Below are 20,878 nucleotides of genomic sequence, written 5' to 3'. Positions count from 1 at the left end.
AGCCCATGCTCATGAACTTGTGCCTGCCGAAGATGTTTTCAGGAATGCCTGGCCATCGCCTCTGGTGGGGCGGGCTGCAGCAGAGCATCCGCGTGAACCAGCCCGTGCTGCAGAGGCAGCGCCTTCAGTGCGTACACGTCAGAGTCGGCGACCGGGCTGAGCTCAGCAGGGCCTTCACACACAGGGACGTGGCTCTCTTTGCAGAATTAACAGGGGATGCCAACCCTTTGCATTTAAACCAAGAGTTTGCCAAACAAACCAAGTTTGGGCAGACAATTGTGCATGGCGTTTTGATCAATGGACTTATTTCTGCCCTCTTGGGTACCAAAATGCCAGGACCAGGCTGTGTATTTCTTTCTCAGGAAATTAACTTTCCAGCGCCGTTGTACGTGGGGGAAGTCGTTAGGGCAGCAGCGGAGGTGAAAAGGCTGAAGCGGTTCATGGCTTTCATCGCAGTGTCGTGTTCTGTACCAGAAAGCAAAAAAACGGTGATGGAAGGCTGGGTGAAAGTTGCCATCCCAGAGCTCCTGCGTCCTGAAGTAAGCGTTTAGCACTGCAAGGTCAGACATCAGGGCTGCTGTAATTTAAGACCGGGATGTCTGCTCTTTTTGAAGAATCCGCTGATAAAGCAGAAGCCTGTGTTGATGGGCAGGGATGTCACTAGAAGAATTTTGAGGTGTCTGTTTTTCAAGTTGACCTTATGAGTCACTCACTCAGGATGCGCATGATTTCCTCATCGTTTTTAAAGTTCAAAAAATATGGCAAAGCTTTTCATTTTAGCTAAAGGTCTCACTTTCAGGATTTCAGACCTGCATTTGGATAGCCAGCCTACACATTTATGTAGAATCCATTTTGTTGTGAACTTGGAATCGTCCAACAATTACTGAAGGCGTCAACAGAAGCTGGGCCTGCTCTTCGCCAGTAACTACCCTTAGGGCGTGCATTTCAGCAGTTTCTGGGTCAATGTTTATTGTCATTTCTTAACTCTTCACACCACATAGTGTCCTGCTCAGCCTTCAGTGGGTCTTGCCTTTCCATGGGTTTTCCTGTTCCTGGAGAAGGACTTGTAGGTCAGCAGATTTGGCCTGGGTTAGGCAACCTTGGCCTCATCTTACAAAGTAAGGTTATCAACACCTACCACCGAGGGTCGTGGCCAGAGGAGACACGTGACCAAGGAGTTAGATGTGCAGCTGGCCCCTCGCATCTCTGCCTTTCCCTGGCGACTAATGTGGGAGTTGGCCAGAGGTTAAAGCTAACTGGCCCATGGTGAAATAATCTATAAGGTTTGGCAGAGTGACCGGAAATGTATCTTCAGTGCAAAGCTTCTATTTGACTGCACTGGATTCTTACATCCCTCCCTCAAGCGATTTTGAGTCTTTTCCCCCTTGTTACAGAATACATCGTATATACTCGTGTATAAGCCGAGTTTTTCTTTTTTATTTTTGAAGAAACAGTAGTTTCTTTTTCTAATCAATTGACCAAGCTGCGAAACTTCAGGCCTCAACCAGTGTGCGTGTTCCTGTTTCCATCGCGCAGCCTTCTGTTGGATGAGCCTGCTCCGCAGCAGCTGGCGCTCCAGTGGGTCCGCGTGCCAGACCGCGGGGCACGGGGGCTTTGGCTCTCGGGCATTCTGTCAAGTGAATCTTCATTCCGGGGCAGCATCACATCCCCAGTCCATCCACCTCTAGTGTGGTTGGCCAAGGAGTCCTGCTTTGGCTGCTAGAGCTTCATTCTGCTGAATGTGATATTCCTGAAATGTCATGGATATTCCTTGTGTCAGTTTTAAATGTTTCTGGAAGCATTGCACTGAACATTTAGTCTCTTCAGGTTTCGCTTCTCGTGTGAAGTCTTTAACAGTCCAAAAAGCAGGTTTCTGTAATGGTAGGTTCCAAGAAATTCCTTAAACTGTGTTATCTGATGGGATGCTGGTGTGCACATCATATTCTTTCAGTGTGTTGGAGTCACCTTTTCTGGTGCGTGATCTTCGTTTCTGTCTTATAACAGTTGCTCACGTTTCGTAAGTGGCTCCAGCAAGTCTGAGTTCTTACACACAGGTTCCTGCCTCCAACACCGATAAAGTTTGTGGGTGAAGGAGGAGCAGGGTCACCTAAGCCGAGTTTTCAGCACATTTTTAATGCAGTTTTTGTCGTGACATTACGTGCCTTGGCTGATGTTCGGGTTGGTTTATACTTGAGTATGTACGGGTATGCTGCTTCTAAAACACCACACAAAATAAAAGTGTAAGGAAGACCATGTAGCAAACTTAAGAGTTTGGGGACTTTGAAGAGGAGATGTACATAGTATTTTAAGTATTAAGTGGTTGTTTCCAAAATAACCAACACCTTAAAGACAAGACATACCTGGAGTCCACCTGTGCTCTGGCTTTGGCAGGTGGCATGGATCACCACAGCTGTGTGTTGTGATGAGGAAGATAAGTATCTCTGATTGTGTCAGCCTACATTTCCTCTTTAAAAATGTCTTTCACCTAGATGGTGGATCAGTAACTTGATCTTTAATCAGTAAATTGGTCTTTTTAGTGTGTGCATGAAGAGGTTCAGTTGAGCTGACGACTGCAAAGTTACTTTCCTCACTAGAGGGCAGTGAGTGCACAAAAAACTTCAACACTTCAGTATTCTATCCTTTCTGGAGAGAAGAAAACACCAATGTGAGAGTGTGTTTTAAGAAAGGCAAGTCATGTGCAGCCTCAGAGCCCCTGGGGGAAGACTGGCTTTCATTTTACATGTGAAATGCTGTGCTGAAAATTCGATGAGGTTGACGTTGACAAATATAAGTGGAGTATGCTGTGATCATGACTAGGAATCACTAGCTTCCATTTTGCTGAAATCATAAATGAGCCAGACATCACCTTTAATCCTTGAAACAAGTTTGTAAGGTAAAGTACTCATGTCCTGTTTCATAGACAAGGAAACATACTGCATAACTTTGCCAGTTGTATAGCTAGTACCTGGCAGCGCTGGGATTCAAACTTGGATCTACCTGGCTCCAAAACACTTTTCCATGACCCTAAGGGTTTTAAAAGATCTTCGGCAAACAATTAAATGCTTGTCCAAATTTTTGATGTTCCAATCAAAATAGTGATTCAGCCCCACCCAAAGGCGGACAGAAAGTAAGTCCTAGTGATCTGCTCTGAAAGGTCACAGTGTTAAACACCATGTGGCTTTAAAAGCACATGAGGGTGGCAGTAATTCTACTTGATGACAACTGTTTTGTGTTTCATCCTCCTGTTGCTGTAGTCCTCACTGCCCTATTATAATTCATAGTGGGATTATGAATCCCAGAATGCCTCTGTGGGCACAGAAAGCCTCTTCCCCATGGAGCAGCTGGTGGTTTTGAACTCACCTTGCCATAAGCATGGCTGTTGGAACCCTTTAATTGTATAATGGTGTCTAGTTGTATGGTACTATAGTAACTGGAACCAGCATTCTCTTTTTTTATTTTTCATCATTGTATTGGGGACTTGTACAGCCCTTATCACCATCTGTCCATCCATGTGTCAAGCACATTTGTACATATGTTGCTATCGTCATTTTCAAAACATTTTCTTTCTACTTAAGCCCTTGGTATCCGCTCCTCATTTTTTTCCTCCCTCCCTCCATGAACCCTTGATAATTTATAGGGGTTTTTTTTTCCATGTCTTACACAGACTGATGTCCCCCTTCACCCACTTTTCTGTTGTCCGGCCCCCGAGGAGGGGGTTATATGTAAATCATTGTGATTGATTCCCGCTCTCCCACTGTCCCCTTAACCTTCTGGTATCTCTAGTCTCATTTTTGGCCTCGAGGGCCTGTCTGTCCTGGATTCCCTGTGTTGTGAGTCCTATATGTACCCATGTACATGCCCTGGCCTAGCCGAATTTATAAGGTAGAATTGGGGTCCTGATGGGGCGGGAATCATTAAAGGGCTAGAGGGAAGTTGTGTGTTTCATTGGTGCTACACTGCACCCTGACTGACTGGGTCTCTTGTGACCTTTCGGTAAGGGAATGTCCAGTTGTCTTCACATGGGTTTTGGCTCTCCACTCTGCATGCCCCCTCATTCACATTGATAGGAGTTTTCTGAGTGTTTGATACTTTATCCCATCAACACCTCATGATCACATAGGCTGGTGTGCTGATTTCAGGATCCAGCATTCTGTAGAATTCTTTATTCATTCTGAATGTTCTAGATATCCCCAATGACACTTAACATGTTTATATACACAGTATTGGTGGCTTACAGCCATGCCTGCCACTTTTCCAAAGTTAACATTCAACTATTCAGAGTAGAATTGCTGAAAGGGTGACTAACAACAAGTTATGGGCAGGTTAAGTTTGGCAGGAAGTGTGGGACCTGGTGGATCGCTGATTACTGTACATACTGGATGTGTACTGTATTCCTGTCCTAACGCAGCTTCTCAACATGGGCATTTCTACTTCGTTAAACTCCTAAGTGTCCTGGTTGCCTTTGATCTCTGAATCAATTAAAAAGTTGGAACATGGAAGTAGGCAGTTAGTGATAATTCTCTGTAAATGACGGTTTTTTTATGGCCAGTTTTTTAATCATTTTATTGAGGGCTCATACGATGCTTCTCACAATCCACACATAACATACATACATCGTGTCCAGCATATTAGTTGCCGTCATCATCCTCAAAACATTTGCTTTCTATTTGAGCCCTTGGTATCAGCTCATTTTCCCCCTCCCTCTCCGCTTCCCTCTCCCTCACGAACCCCTGAATTTACAATTATATTGTCATACTTCCTGGCATCTCCCTTCACCCACTTTTCTCTTATCCGTCCCTCAGAGAGGAGGTTATATGTAGATCCTTGAAATTGATTCCCCGTTTCTACCCCACCTTTGTTCCACCCTCCTGATATTGCCACTCTCGCCACTGGTCCTGAGGGGTTTATCTGCCCTGGATTCTCTGTGTTTCCATTTCCTATCTGTACCAGTGTACATCCTCTGGTCTAGCTGGATTTGTAAGGAAGGATTGGGATCATGATCGTGGGGGGGTAGAGCTAAGGCAGCATTTAAGAACTAGAGGAAAGTTGTATGTTTCATCATTGCTACCCTGCACCCTGACTGGCTCATCTCCCCATGATCCTTCTGTAAGGGGATGTCGAGTTGCCCACAGATGGGCTTTGGGCCCCCAATCTGCACTCCCTCCTCATTCACAATGATAGGATTTTTTTTCCCTTTGATGCCTGATACCTGATCCCTTCGACGCCTAGTGATCACACAGGCTGGTGTTCCTTCCATGTGGGCTTTGTTGCTTCTCAGCTAGGATGACTTGTCATTTTCACCAAGAGTCAGTCTCCTCATACCTTAGGTGTTAAGCCTACTGGAGGGAACATTCTCATCTTAAGTCCTGTACAAGTCTGTAGGAAAGAATGGTTCTCCATTCGAAGTGTGGGTCACCCTCAAACTAGGAAATTCCCTCCTGGAAATTGAGAGGCAGCCTTGGCTGTTGTAAGTCACATGAAAACGAGTGAAGAAGCAGAGCAAGTGATACTAGCTCTTTGCACTGAGGGGCGTTCTAAGACTGCACCTTATGCAGAGTGTGATTGCCAAAGGGAGCTACTCAGGCAATTCCAGCCTAATGTGCTGGACAATTGTGTGACATTTTAGAAATATTCCATATTGGTGAAATGCCACTCATTTCTTTTTCCCTAAGCAGCAAATCTTCGGGCCATTGTTCATCTTGTTCTCCTGACTTGAGTGTTAGTCTGGAAGAAGAGATGGTCTGTGCTGTAACCATGAGCTTCCATTCTGTGCTGAATTTCTGGTCATTTTTCTTTTATATTCTTTGAGTATGATTCAGAGGACAATTTACTCACAACGAAAATTGCTATTCAGTTACATCTATTAGATTTTTATATTGAAATATAACCTCCCCCAGGAACAACAATGGGGTAGCAAAACCATGAGCGTGGGGGGAAGGTAAGAGGAGCAAGGGGGAACTGGTTGCAATGATTGGTGTATAGCTTACACACACACATACTTTGGGGGGGATGAGCAACAGAAACTGGGTGAAGAAACGACAGTGAGATGATAAGGGTTTATGAGGGGGAGAGGGAAAACTGGTAGCAAGGGCTCAAGTAGAAAATTTTGAAAATGATGGCAACGTGTACAAATGTGTTTGTAAGAGCCCCCAATAAAACGATTTATTAAAACAACCTGCCAAGGGTTAGTTAGCTTGTCACTGAGCTGCAGGGCCATGCTGCTGTTGCCTCACATGTTGGCCTGATTTGTTAACCAGCTCTGTGCAACTTGGACAGATGGAGCATGCTCTTGATCAATTTCTGTGGTCTCAGATGTTTCTTGGGCTTTGTTCTTGTTTTCAGTTGGATTGCAAACCTGAGACACACAAATAGTCTCAGCATCTTCAGAGACTTAGGGGTTGGGACCAAACACTCAAGTAGAAGAAACATTTCAGTCCACAAAACTCCAAGCAAACCAAGACTAATGTTCATACTACATGAACAGAACAGGGCTAATGCCCCACAAACCATTTCCAGGGTGGCTCTTGTCCATCTCAGCATCTTGGAAACTTCCCTGTGATGGAAACATGTAGGGAAATGATTAAATGTGAGTTGATCCTTGGTACTTCATGTCCGGATCTTGAATCTCAAACTCACTGCCTAACAACCCTGTGGATTTCCAACGCTGAAGCTCTACGGGAGTAGGAAGCCTTATCTGTCTCTCAGAGGGGCTGGTGGGTTTGAACTGCTGACTCTGCAGTTAGTAGCCCACTGTGTAACTGCTGTGTCACCAGGGCTCCCTCAGGTGGGTTGTCACAAAGTCACTCGGTGTGGAATGTCATGCTCCTGAGGAAACGGATGAACCTCACACTTCATTCTTGCCAAAAGGTGGTGAGCCAAAACAAAACCTATAATAGTTCATCAAAACACTCCAAGACATTGAAGAACATTATTTTGCTGCTAGTCTTGAGGTGCACCTGTAGCAAAAGGTGAGGTGCCTGCATTCCTTAATTTTCCCTGCTGGAGCCTGGAAACGAATTAGATCTGATGTGATTCAGGTCAGCTCTGGCCAGGGCCACGTTTGCAGCCTCACGGGACAGCGCGTCTTCCCCATCGGAATGGCAATACTAATAGGCAAACCATGACTGTAGGCGTGGGTGTGAAGGAACTGGAACCTGCCCCCATTGCTGGTGGGAATAGAACATGGTTCAGCCACCGGAAACTGGCTTGGCCATTCCTCAAGATGTAGGCCATAGAGCTATCCTATGACCCCGCAATTCCAATCCTAGGTAAATAGCCCAAGGATTTGAAAGCAGGAACACAAACAAGGCTGCATGGTGATGTTCGTTGCAGCACTCTTCACAATAAGCAAAACGGAAATGTCCAGTAAGTGGGTAAATGAAATGTGCAATACCATGCTGTGTGTGCTCAGCGGTGGGGAGAAGTGAAGTCCTGACGCGTGCCAAAGTATGGGTGAGTCCGACATCATGCCAAGCCAAATAAAGCAGACACAACAGGACCAGTCTCCTATGATCTCGTTGACACGAACTAAAGGTGGAGAAAGCAAGCTTACTAGTAACTGCAAGTAATGGGTAGAGGAAGGGGTGGGGTTTGCGAGGGGCACAGAGTTTAGGTTAATGGTGGCTAAGACATTCGGAAAAGGACAATGAGAACTGCTACACAACAGAAAGACTAATTCATGTCACTGAAGTGTACATGCAGAAATTGTGGGGGTGACATGCTTTGTTTTCAACATTTTGTGGGGAAAGTCAAATGGATATTGATTATTGAGACTGTGCTGGGCTGGGGAACCTGGTCTCCAGTAGATCTAGGGATCCAGGAAGTCCAGGGGATCACGGACTAGGCTGATTGGGGAAAGATGAAATTAACTTGACAAGGCTTGTCATAGTACTGTGATACGTCAGTTGTCAAACTCAATTGGCTCCAAATTTGTGTTTGATCACTGAAAGTTCCAGAACTGAACATATTTTTCCCATAAGAAATAATGGAAAACCAAAAGATTTGTCCTGAGGCCCCCAAATTACACTTACACAATTCAGTTTTTCCAGGACCTTAACACAAAGTTAACAGCCCTAGGTTGTGGAAATTCCCTCTAACACATTGAAACACAGTAAATATAGTACATTGACTATCAAAACAATTACAGTAAACAAAATTATTATTATGGTCAAGGTACTTGACATAGAGGCTTCCTGCACACTGGGAGCTGGGGAGAAATGAGAAGGAGAGTCTCCTTCCATAATGCCTGATGGCAATACACTTAGCCTTGGTCTTTACCTCACTAAAAATTTGTCTAATGACACCTGCTTCTGCCTTCTTTTAAAAATATTCCTGTTGGGAGAAGGGTGTGGTGAGTGGACAGTGTCATGGACAGGGGAACAACTAGGGAAGTGGAACCAGCATCTAGGAGCGGGTAGAGATCCTGTGAGTATTAGAGCAACACCAAGCTGGTGGAGAGGAAGCACACCAGCCAGTGCCATCATGAGGTGTCATCAAGACTGAGCAACTGACATCAAGATTCACAACAAACAGTAAACAAACAACAATGCATTGGTGAGAATGGAAGGAGGTGGAGCGGAGACCCAAAGTCTATCTGTGGACAATGGAACTTCCCCCCCCCCCCCCCAGAGGGGTCACAGAGAGGGGGTGAGTCAGTCAGGGTGCAGTAGAACACTAAGGGGTCATGCAATATACCTCTGTTCCCTGGAGGCCTCCACAACCCCACCCCCGGCTATCATGACCTCAGTGCTGCCTCCCAATCTAGACTAGCTGGAAAGCATGTACATAGGTGTAGGCAAGAGATAAAACTCACAACACATGGAGCCCAGGAACAGGAATGGGAATAGAGATACCAAAAAGGTAGGGGAAGTGGAGAGGTGTAGAGAGAGGGGGCCATTGATTGCAATGAATAGCACATAACCACACACCCCCAGCCAGGGAGAAGAACAGAAACCAGAGGGGAAAGGGAGATAGTGGTTGGTGTGAGATTTGAAAATAACACTACAATCTATCATGGGACCACGAGGGTTGGGGTGAGGGGAGGAAAGGGGGGAAAAGGCTGATCCCAAGGGCTCAATGGAAAGTAAATGTCTAGTAAAGAATTATATGTATAAATATGTCGGATACAATTGCTATATGGTTTGTAACAAGAGTTGTAAGAGCCCCCAATAAAATAATTTTTAAATAAATAATTTTGCATTACATATTCCTAAAGCAAGCAGCGTTGTCATTTTCCAGGCTCACAATCTGACTATCGCTGCCTGATCTGGGTGCTAGGTTCTGCCCAGAAAGTGGCCACTTCCGTCCAGCTAGCATAATTTTCCCCTCCCCCCCCTCCTCCTCTTCCTCCTCCTCCTCCTCCTCCTCCTCCTCCCCCTGGCGTTCTTCAGCGGAGAGCTCTGCACTATGCTCCGTAGGGACGCTGCCTCATCCTCTTCATCAACCTGAGACCCCTGACCGACCAAGAGACACAAAAATCCTCCACATGAGCCTCCTCCTCAGCCCTCGCAGCCTTCACAGTCTCTGTCACAGCTTCTGGCCACTGCGTTCGCCATGCAGAGGTCATGGTCATAGGAGAGACACCCCCGCCCCCACACACACACACACTGCGATAAGGGTGATACCGCAGTGAAGGATGTGGACGTGAGTTTTCTAGAACTCTAGAAGGTCAGCTGGTTGTCTGAGGTTACTTCACAGCCGGCTGGAGCAGTGCTTTGGTGTCGTTTCTGGAACTCAGCACCGGCTGGCGGCCCGCGGCTGGCTGAGCGGAGTCCTATGGGGCCAGGACGCACCGGGACAAAGGCGCCCCTCTGCTCCCACTCGCCCTGGGCGCCCTTGACCAACACGGTTTCTCCCGCAAGGATTTCTCCACGCGGCGAGGCCGAAGCCCTTCTTGTCCCCACTCAGTGAAACGCTGCCCGGTCACCAGGCTGTATGAGCTGCCCTTGCCGTCCACGCACATTGTTTTCCAGTATGTTCTCCTGTTCAAACACATGTGGCTTCTCGGAATGGCACTCACGTGGGCTTCGCTTTACAATGCCCGCTCGCATTCCCACCCGGAAACAGGGGGCGCCTGTCTTTCTGTCCTAGGCTTGTGGCCTGGCAGTGCCTGTTCCTCTCCAGTCATGAGGGTCTCACTGGGCATTTCCCGCCCAAGGTCCTGTTCATTGCAGTTGAACCCTTGCTTTGGAATTAAACCCTCGTCGAATTTGGCCACGAATGTATCGGCTTTGTCTGTACCTGCCCTTGCCCTTGCCTCTCTGCCCCTGTGTCTGCCTGCTTTCACTTTGACTGTTTCACACCCCCTGCTCAGCCCTGCCGGGCTCCACGTTTCACTGAATCGCGTTTAGCCTTCACGCACATCACCATCTCAGATCCACTACCGCTGTCCGGCTGTTTCGATTTTTGCAAACCTACAGTAACTTTTTGACCTCTTCGGTGGTCTGGGTTCTTTGTTTTGTGGTTAACCGTGTCATACCTTTCAGGACATTCATCCCTTTGCTCCCTCTTTTTTAGGGATGTTGATCATGTTGACATAGCCATGTTGTGTCCAGCCATCAGCTCAGGCCAGCAGTGACCTGATTCAGATGTCACCGTGATTTCTGTCTTGAAAGCTGTCCTCGTTCTCGCAGTGGTCCTCTGAGCTCCCTTGCTGGGATCACCCGCTGTCCTCTTTCCTCCGATGCACCGTGAGGATATTTTAGGCAGCTGAAGTGCAAAACAAGCCCGCAGAAAGCACAGTGACAAGCGAGGACATGCCCTGACACAGCACTGTGTCCTCTGAGAGAAAGGGCGCTTAGACCGAAACGCCACCTCTTTCTTTGTGTCTGAGGAGCAACATGACGTTTGATTCACTCTCGATTGGTACAGGTTTTGTTAAGTCGGATGTTCGCTTTGACGATTGAGCAATGTTATGCTCACCAAGCAGAATTTTTTTATTGTTTGAACTTGGCTGCTGGAGTAGTGGAAAGTGGGGGCTTGGGACTGCTCGACAGTGGCGGTATCACTGTATTTCCTCCCCTGAGGAGCTTCCTGCGGGAGATGTTTCCAAAGAAAAGTTTAGGCTTAAAGACTGTCTCTGGTTTCATTTCATCTAACACCTGATTGATCGCTTTCAGTTTCCTTTTCCTAGGAAGGAAGACCCGAAAAGGTGGTTATTTTATGACTTTTGCCTCAATTCCAGTCCTTGTTATGGACGGCCTGGTGTCTTTGTTTCGGTGACAATCTTCCCTCCCTCCCAAACATTATCGGAGGAAAAGGACGGAGCATTCTGTGCACTTAGAGCCTTCACAGAACCTAGAGCACAGGACGTCTGCAAGTCACAGTTATTGACCTTGAAAGAAAGCGCTACTGTCATTGTGTGTCTAAAATACACCCACAGACAAGCATTCTCCTCGAATCATGTAATCGTCAAAGAAAAAACAAACTATAAATTTTGTGATAGAAATGTCTTCCTCGGAGCATTGTTGGGTAATCGAGAGATAAGGCACGTGAATGTGCTTATAAACTATGAGTCTATAGACAACTTGGAATTTATTACTAAGACATTGAATTGTGTGTTCTGTTAGAATGCAGTGAAAATGGGGCCAAGCTCCAGCTGGTTTGGTTCTCAAAGGCTTTCTTCTTGGGATGTCTCATTTTAAGCCTGAAGGGATGACAAAACTGACCAGTTTCCTCACAGGGGTTGCATATACCTTATTTGCATGGCCCTGCCCCCACAAGGGTGATATGCATCTTCTATGCATTCCTTATCAAGCTGTCCAATCCACTTGGTGAGGCACAAGCAATCCATTGCACTGCAGAGGATGAGAATATGTTCAAAGTCCTGACATGTATTGTCAAATCCCAGCTTCTAGAACAGGGCCCATTATGTGATTTAAAAAACCCACTGCAACACCAGCCTGTGTGACCACGAGGTGTCAAAGGGATCAGTTATCAGGCATCAAAGAACAAAAAATCATATCACTGTAAATGAGGGGGAGTGCAGAGTGGGGACCCAAAGCCCATCTGTATGCAACTGGACACCCCCTTACAGAAGGGTGGTGGGTAAGAGACAAGCCAGTCAGGGTGCTGGTTAGCAACAACGAAACATACAACGTTCCTCTAATTCTTTTGTTTTTTTCCTCTAATTCTTAAATGCTTTCTCCCCCCACTATCATGACCTTAATTCTACCTTACAAATCTGGCTAGACCAGAGGATGTACACTGGTGCAGATAGGAACTGGAAACACAGGGAATCCAGGGCGGATGATCCCTTCAGGACCAGTGGTGAGAGTGGTGATACTGGGAGGGTGGAGGGAAGGTGGGGTAGAAAGGGGGAACCAATTACAAGGATCCACATATAACCTCCTCCCTGGGGGACAGACAACAGAAAAGTGGGTGAAGGGAGATGTCGGACAGTGTAAGATATGACAAAATAATGATTTCTAAATTATCAAGGCCTCATGAGGGAGGGGGGAGCAGGAAGGGAGGGGAAAAAATGAGGACCTGATGCCAAGGAATTAAGTGGAGAGCAAATGTTTTTAGAATGATGAGGGCAATGAATGTACAGATGTGCTTTACACAATTGATGTATGTGTGGATTGTGATAAGAGTTGTATGAGCCCCTGATAAAACAATTTTAAAAAAAGAAAGGAGACATTACAATTAACTGCAATATATAATTAAAAAAACTGCCATTGAGTTGATTCCAAATGATACTTAGCAAATAAATGTTGAATGGATAAATCCTGTCTTAGTTAGCCTGTGCTGCTCTAACAGAAATACAAGTGGGTGACTTTAGCAAACAGTATAGTATTTTCTCACAATTTAGGAGGTTAAAAGTCCAAGTCCAGGGTGCTAGCTTTAGAGGAAGTCTTGAGGGGGCTTGCATCTCTCACCTCCCCATCTTGACTTGCTTGCTTGTCGTCTCTTTACACCTCCAAAGAATTGGACTCAAGACACATCCCACATCATTCCTGCTCGATTAACAACCCACTCTCAAGTGGGGATTATAACTCAAATTTGTGGTTAGGATTTATGGGATTAGGAATTACAACACACATTTTTGGGAGGACACAATTCAATCCATAGCAAATTGCCAACTTTCAGAAAAAGTTGGATCAATCAATGCTCCCACCGGCACTATGTGAGAAGAGCTTGTTTTTGTCCACATCATGAGAGGAGTGGAGATAAAAGCAGGACTTTAGTTTCTGTGTTTTGGGCAACAAAATGATCCATTTGTCTAAAAGCAAAACTCTGTCTCTCTGTCTCTGTCTCTCACATACACAAATGGAAGTATTAGGTGGAGTCTTCCCTAAACGGTATCTGGCTTTAAGAGACTGCTGCTTTTAAACATGTTGGGAGGAGAATGGAGTATGGAAAATGTGCTGATGATTTGGAAGACGGAATTACGGACTGCAGCATTTCCTTCTCTGGGTCCCCTTTTCATGAGTCATGGCCACTGTGGTTGCACAACAAGCCCATTAAGCTTGAGTCCTGGAGAAGGTAGAGGTACCTTTGAGATATAATCCAGGCCTTGGCTGTGATGTCAAATGGTGGTGGTGGTGGGGTTACCAATAAATAGTGTCCCTTGCTGTCTGCAATACAGTAGTTTCTCACTCTCTGTGCCACTGAGTCGATTCCAACTCACAGGTTTCTGACACTGTACCTCTTTACGGGCAGTGGAAGTCTCATCTTTCAAACTGCTGACCTTGCAGTTAGCAGCTCAACTGTGTAACCACTAAAGCACCACAGACAAATTTATGGGTTAGAAATCCTCTATTCTGTGACCTAAAAGGGAAGGAACAAACTAGTATGATGTGAATTTTTCATAGGTGCTAAATCTCTTCCTATCCCAAATCTGTAAATCAGACTTTGCAGATAAGTATTATTCTGTTTTGCAGATGGGACAGCTAGGGCTCAGAGAAGGAGTCTGGCTAGACCAGAGGATGTACATAGGTACAAATAGCAACTGGAAACACAGGGAATCCAGGACAGATGACTCCTTCAGGACCAGTGGTGAGAGTGGTGATGCCTGGAAGGTGGAGAGAATGTGGGATAGAAAGGGGGAACTGATTACAAGAATCTACGTATAGCCTCCTCCCTGGGGGAGGGACAGCAGAGAAGGCGGCGGCGGGGTGGGGGGTGGGGGGGAGATGTCGGACAGTGCAATATATGACAAAGTAATAATAATTTATCAATGATGAAGGGTTCATGAGGTAGGGGGAGTAGGGAGGGAGGGGGAAAATGAGCAGAGATATTTAGGGCTCAAGTAGAAGGCAAATGTTTTGAGAATGATGAGGGCAACAAATGTACATATGTTCTTGACACAATGGATGGATGTATGGATTGTGATAAGAATTGTACTAGCCCCCAATAAAATGATTAAAAAAGAACAACTCTCTTGTTGAATTTCTTGGCATTGTTACAGTGGCACTTGGGACTCCACGTCTGAGGACCTTGGCTGAAGGTTGGGGCCTAAAGTAGGTCTTGCGGGGTCAGCTCAGAGCTGGGCCAAGGGTAGAGGCCTAGTCTCTGGACTAAGGCCCAACGTTTCCCATTCTCAGTTCTGAGAGCTTGGGTGTAAGGGTCTATCTCAAATTCTCAAATGTGCTGAGCCACGTACCAGGGTCTCTGTAAAGGCTTCATCAGAAAGTCTCTGGGCACACAGGAAGCCCAATCCTGAGCGCCCTTTTCTGAGGTCCCAGGTCCTTGGGCCTGGAGAGACTGGGTGGGAGAGGTCCAGATTTAAGGGTTTCTGTGAGTCTGACAGTCCCAGCTTCTGAGGCTTGGTTGGGGAGTCTCTCGGCCAGAAGGATGCTGGATCTCAGGGCTCCGGGCATGGTGTCTTCGGATTTGACATGTTCGCAGGTCCAAGGCCTATTGCTAAGAGTACTGGGTCTGCTCAGTGACTGCGAGGAGCTAGGTAGCTGCTGCTGGAGACTCGGGGCGGAAGTAGGGCGCGCACGTGATCCGTCGGTGCTAGGACCCGGCAGGAGCGGCGGCGGGGACTGACAGCGTCGGCGGTAGGACGGGCGCTAGGACCCAGCGGGTCCTGCGGGTGGCGGCGGCGCGCGGGGCGGCGCGTGTTGACAGCGGCGGCGGCGGCGGCGGCGGCGGAGCCGGGCGGGCGGCGGGAGTAGACGCCTCCGGTTCCTGCCTCTGGCTGCGAGGCGGCGGCGGCCGGGCGTCCCGAGATGGCTTTCATGGAGAAGCCGCCGGCCGGCAAGGTGCTGCTGGACGACACGGTGCCGCTGACAGCCGCGATCGAGGCGAGCCAGAGCCTGCAGTCCCACACGGTGCGCGGCCCGCCGGGCGGACGGCCGGGCGGGCGGGCGGCTCCGGGCCGCGTGGGGGCTGCGGGCGGCGGGCGCGGGCCGGGAGGACGCGGGCGCGGCCGAGGGTCTGGGTCAGGGCCCCGGGGCCCAGGCGAGCGCCGAGTCCGCAGGGGCCGGGGAGGGGACCGCAGCCCCCAAGGTGGAAGTGGGGTCCTTTGCCGCAGGACGGAGGGTGGACGGCAGTTCCCCGGGGCTGAGGTTAGGGGCAGGCCGCCCTCCGGCCCGGAGTGGGATCTGAAGCCCCGGGGCCAGGGTTGAGAGGTGCTAAGGGTGCCCCGCCCCCGCCCCTCGAAGAGCCAGACCTAGGTGGGACATCCAGCCCGGGAAAGGGGCTTCGCGTCGAGAGAGGGGTTGGATTCCAGGTCCACCCGGGCTGGGCGGGGAGTAGTTGAGAAAGCTCCCGGGATCCCCTTCTGGCTGTGGCCAGTCTTCTTTTTGGGGTTGTTGAGTCTCCCTCCTTGGCGCTGGGTGTCTGAGAGGTGGGCCAAATGGCAGCATGCATTTACTGGGGCAGCAAAGCGAAAGTGAACGGGGTCTGTAGCCCCATTTCCAGGTCAGCTGCTTGGCCGAGGCAGGTAAGTTGGTGAGGGCGGTCAGCAGGGCCCTGCCAAGGCAGGTGCCTGACCGGGCCATGCCCCTGAGCCATGCCTGCAGCGGGCCAGCAGTAGCATTCGTTTGAGCTTTCAATCCACAGGAGTGTGAAGGAGTAATAATAGATCCTGACAGTAAACGCAGGCAGGGATCGTTTCTGTTGCTTTGCCTGACTTCCATGGCACTTTTTATCCATGGTTGTTTTCGTTTGCCCATGTGCCTACGTTGCTTTGAAAGGCAAACTGGGTGTTATGATTTACAAGCAGTAAACCCATGAACTAGCCAGATGAATAAATAAACAAACACACAAACAAAAACCTGGTGCTGCCAGCTGGTGGGACTTTGGGAAATAATGAATTGGGGGTGGGGGAGATTCCTTAGGTTTAGGTTGTGATGTTTTGCCAGATCACCAAGCCAGCCCCTGGCTCCAGGCTTGTTTGTTTACTATTGCAGTGTGTTTGCTGTTCATCCTCTGGAGGCTAGACACCCCCCCCCCCCATAGCCTTCTGTTTCTCTTTTTGTTCAAGTTCTTCTGGTGACTTCAAAAGAGCCCTTTCACTCTATTGCCTGAAAGTGAGTTTTGCTTTTTTTGGTCCTTTGGAACCTCAGTGTTCTCCTTCCGGCGCCGGGCTTGGGCTGTTTGGAGTGTTCATTTCCAGTTAGGAACATGATTAAGCTTTTTGACATTTGGTTTATCACATAATCCTAGTCTCCAGACATCTGAGAAGACGCCATCTAGACCAGAATATGTGGAACTCCCGGAAACTTGGGCCCCAGAGAGCATGCGCCAGGGTTGTAATTGAGGACCAGGAGTCAGACAATTCGGCCTTGAAATGAAACTTTTAGACTTGACTGCCGCCGCCATGTAAAGCTTACACCCTTTCAGGGGAGGGGGTTGAGTCTTATAGGGTTAGTTTGCATCCAGAGCACAGAGACCTCCCCCAAAACCAAACTCACTGCCACCAAGTCAATTCCAACGCATAGGGGGACCTTACAGGACAGAGTTTAACTGCCTCTGTGGGTTTCTGAGGCTACTTTTAATGGGAGCAGAAAGCCTCATTTACCTTCTTGTGGAGCTGGTGCATTCGCACCGCAGACCTTGTGGTCAGTAGCCCAACACGTAACTCACGACGCCAACCGAGAGGTGCTTATATATGTTCACAGGTCATTTATAAGTGCCTCTTCCAGGAGGTTTTCCAGACTGGCCCACACCTCCACTGTGACCTTGGATGGTTTGGTAATGATTTCTTTAGCTTCCCTTTCCATCAGGCAACGAGAGAGGGAAAAGTTCTTGCTCCCTTTTGGGTCCCAATTCCTGGCATCTGGTAGGATTTCCTCAGTTTGTTGTTGATGAGTAAGTCAGTGACCCGCATCCCTACCACGCCTCCTCTGTAAACCGACAGCGGTGACAATTGGAGCCACACGGCATCTTAGGAAGAGACTTGGGGGGTCAGTACTTGATCTGCTTGGGTGGGGTGGAGGGGCGGGGGCTCTTTAATTGCAGCGCTTTTATTCAGAACACAAAATGAAATGATTTAGGGTGGAATACAGCAGTTCCTCTAATGATGACTGAACACAAAAGACAGTGACTCACCGGAGACCCGAAGAGCAGATGCAAGGGATTAAACATGCAGCATTGTCTTGCGTAATTTTTCAACTGCTCTGGTTATTTTAGCTGTGATGTTTGAAGCTGGGAAATGTTGCGTCAGCCTTGGACTTTATTGAGAAAAGCCTACGCTGATGCAAACTTTTTGGACCATTAGCGTCTTCTGAGTAAGGCCTTCGCAAATGGGAGCTCTTAAGGGTGGCATTTGGAGAGGAAGGTACTGCTTTCGGCTGGGAAGAGACAAGATGATGTTCTAGCTGTCTGAAGGGCTGATTAGCTGAAGGCCTGGAAGCCTGGGCAGGTGGCGATGGTGCCCCAGAGGTCAAAGACCTGCCTTCCCCTTGAAATCCTGAATCTCTAGGAAACGGCTGCTTGGCTGCAGGATGGAAACAAATGGAGAAAGGACAGTGTATATGGTGGACGGCCATTGGGTTGGGAGAGGTCAGTAAGGACTGAGCTTACACTTCAGCCGCGTGTCATGGACCACTTAACCTTTTAGATGCACAATTTCTCACCTGTAAGGAGGTAATAAATGCCTGCCTCCTAAAATGAAATGAAATCATCTTCATCAAGTATTTAGAAAACATTCCTTCCTTCTACCTACTCTCTGAAAACGCACACCCAAAGGGTTCAGCGGGTTAGAGGGCTATTATGACAAGAAGAGCCGTGTCTGTCCATCGTGTCTCTCATCCATTCAGCTTGTTTAGCCTGGGGAAGCAGAACATTTCCGTTTAAGCGTGCTTAAGGATTTCTGGACCTGGGAAGGAAAAGCTCAGGGGTAGCAAAACCCATCTTGGAAAATGCAGGTGCCAGGAGGATGATAGTGGCACAGTGGTTACTTGCTGAGCTGCTAACCACGAGGTCAGTAGTTCGAAACCACCGGCCGCTCTAAGGGGCACAGATGAGGCCTTCGACTCCCAAAAAGAGTTACAAGCTCAGAAACCCAGAGAGACAGTTCTACCATCTCCTGGAGGGTTGCGTATGGATTGGGATTGACTCCAAGTCAGGACATTTGTTTTATGTTTGTTTGTTTTTGAAGGACAATGATAGGGGTGCATGGTCCCAGAAGGTATATTCTGGTGAGCACATGGCAGAAAGGGTGAAGGGTGGTGGTTGGTTTGGTGGGTCAGATGATTTTGTTTTCCTGTTTATGGAGCATGATTAGTTTAGTTTCAGGAAGTACACCAGGACTCTGCTGCAAGGCTATGAAGCTTCTACAAAATCAGTATTTAGATGCTTACACATGGGGTTGGAGGAAGGGGGTGGGCTTTTAACCAAAAGGAATTCTGGTAAAAAATAACCCAAAAAACCCCCACCCAGGTGAGTAGTGAGAAAGTTTGGGAGGACTAAGAGAGCGGCTTGCGAGAAAGACGGGGCTTTAAATTCCTGTAAACCGTATGGTCTCGGAAACTGACTCCTGTCCTCTAGGGTCATTGTGAGCCGCCCTTGACCAGATGCAGTCAAGGGAGAAGGTGAGGGAAATGTAGGCTCTTGGCTACCTGAAATAAAAACCACTAAGGTCCATGGACCGAAAGAACGCTTACCTGGCTGAAACCGAAGCCAAAGAAAGCAGACCCTTTTGAGAAGTGTTATCATATATGCAGATCCCATTTTTGCTGGCTGGGACAAGGTAGCATGACAGCTTCTTAATCTCAGGTTTTTGTGTGTTTCCGCCTCCCCCCCCCTTATAAATAGTCTTCTTAATCTGGATCAAGTGTCATTTATACTGTATTGGTACATTTTGTTCTTGAGAAAGAAAAGATAATTTGATATTTGAGGCATAAACGGTGGAAAGGATAATATTCCATGTTAAAATCATACCTGAAACTGGATCTCTCCTTGAACTCTTGATTTTTCAAAGCTGCATTCCTGCATGGCATATTAACTCAACACTCATTCATTCAACCAAAATGGATTTAATGCTTACGATGTGCCAGGCGAAGAGCCTTGGTGGGCATCTTGGGTTAAGCATTGGACTGCTACCTTCAAGGTCAAGGTTCAAACCCACCAGCTGCTGCTAGGGAGAAAGATGAGGCTGGTACAGTCTCAGACACTCTCAGGAGCAGTTCTCCCCTGCTAGGAGCCAGAATTGACTTGAGGGCAGTGGTTTTTCAGAAACGAGCCAGGCATGTGCTGGAGATGCAGGCTAGGCTAGACAGCACCTTTCCCAGAGCTTCTGTTCTGAGGGGCCCAGAGTGGGGCAGATCGTTAATGTGCTCTGCTGCGACCCCAAAGGCTGGAGATGGCAGTCCTCCACTGCCTCCAAAGAAAGGCCGGGCGACCTACTTCTGAAAAGCCAGCCCCTGAAGCCCCTACGAAGCTCAGAGCTGCCCTGACACACTTGGTCTCCATGAGGCCGAGCCGGCCCAGCGGCAACCAGCACTGCTTTGCCCTGTGGTCTTGGGTTTTGCCAGGCGGGCACAAGGCCACCAGGCCCCTTACCTGCCCAAACACCATGTTTGTAGGGTTCTTGTGGTTTGGTTGACCGCACTTCTTAGGCTTCGTTTTTTGTAGTTTCCCGACTCTGATTAAAATGGGATGCCACGCTAGGATCGTCCTCGCTTCCAGATATGGATATTTTAAGGAGACCCCAGCGCCCATTACCAGAATCTATCTGGGTTTCTTTTATGGGATGCCTTTTGAAATTTTTCGTTCAAATTCCTTATTAATGGATATATATTTTTAAATGCTGGTGAAGATGCAGAGTCATGCGGACTCAGGAGGGCCGGCAGCCCTTGCGTACATTATCATACGAGATTCATAGTAATTGTTGTGATTTTCTACTCAGTTCCCTACTCCCCGCCCCCAACGTTTGTCTTTTAAAAACTGAGAGAGAATGCAGCCAGATGCCCTGTTTTGGAAGCTTTTAGAGACGGGTCATTGGTTCATTCACAGACTGTACATCATCCCTGCCCACTGGAGAAGTCCGTTTTCCGCAGCCTGTTGCCGCGGGCTGGTGATACTCAGTCCTTGTATGTCACCCCCTGGGAAGGTAGGGATCAAACGGGAAACCTGGCTGTAGCTCCGAGGAGAAAACAGGCTCCTGAGGCTGAAGTTCTCTCACATGAACCACGGAGCTTTGGAAGCAGTGACTGGACCAGACAGCTTCCATGTGGATTGCGATCTGGAGATTGTTCAAGATGGACGTTTACTGATTGGAGAATCTAAAAATGGGCCCGTTTCAGGCAAATCGTGCTCTGCTGCAGGGCAAGAAGTGGTCCCTGTTCTGGGTGCTTTAGAGACCGTAGAGTGGCTTCTCTGTGACAAGAAGAAAAGCAATTCACTCTTTTGGGTTCACGTTCCTGTGGGTGTCCCAAGTAAGGGGAAGCAGCCTCAAATGCTGTTTTGCCTGGAGGAGGAGGAA

General features: G+C 48.0%; 2 protein-coding genes across 8 annotated transcripts in view; both read left to right on the top strand.

Moving 5' to 3' along the window:
- The first annotated feature begins 5 nt into the window (after window positions 1-5).
- Window positions 6-12,288, top strand: HTD2 (hydroxyacyl-thioester dehydratase type 2). The gene has a single exon (XM_075549981.1). It carries the CDS (start codon window positions 6-8, stop codon window positions 549-551), a length of 546 nt encoding a protein of 181 aa, XP_075406096.1. The 3' UTR covers window positions 552-12,288.
- A 2,799-nt stretch (window positions 12,289-15,087) lies between these two features.
- Window positions 15,088-20,878, top strand: part of PXK (PX domain containing serine/threonine kinase like) — a 98,785-nt gene continuing 92,994 nt past the window's right edge. For all 7 annotated transcript variants that reach the window (XM_075549975.1, XM_075549974.1, XM_075549980.1 and 4 more), the window contains exon 1: window positions 15,088-15,278. In XM_075549975.1, coding sequence (XP_075406090.1) covers window positions 15,177-15,278 — 102 coding nt within the window. In that variant the 5' untranslated portion in view covers window positions 15,088-15,176. The remainder of the gene's footprint in view (window positions 15,279-20,878) is intronic.

Source organism: Tenrec ecaudatus, chromosome 5 (genome assembly GCF_050624435.1).
Source record: "Tenrec ecaudatus isolate mTenEca1 chromosome 5, mTenEca1.hap1, whole genome shotgun sequence".
NCBI lineage: Eukaryota > Metazoa > Chordata > Mammalia > Afrosoricida > Tenrecidae > Tenrec > Tenrec ecaudatus.
This window is presented reverse-complemented; position numbering and strand designations above follow the sequence as displayed.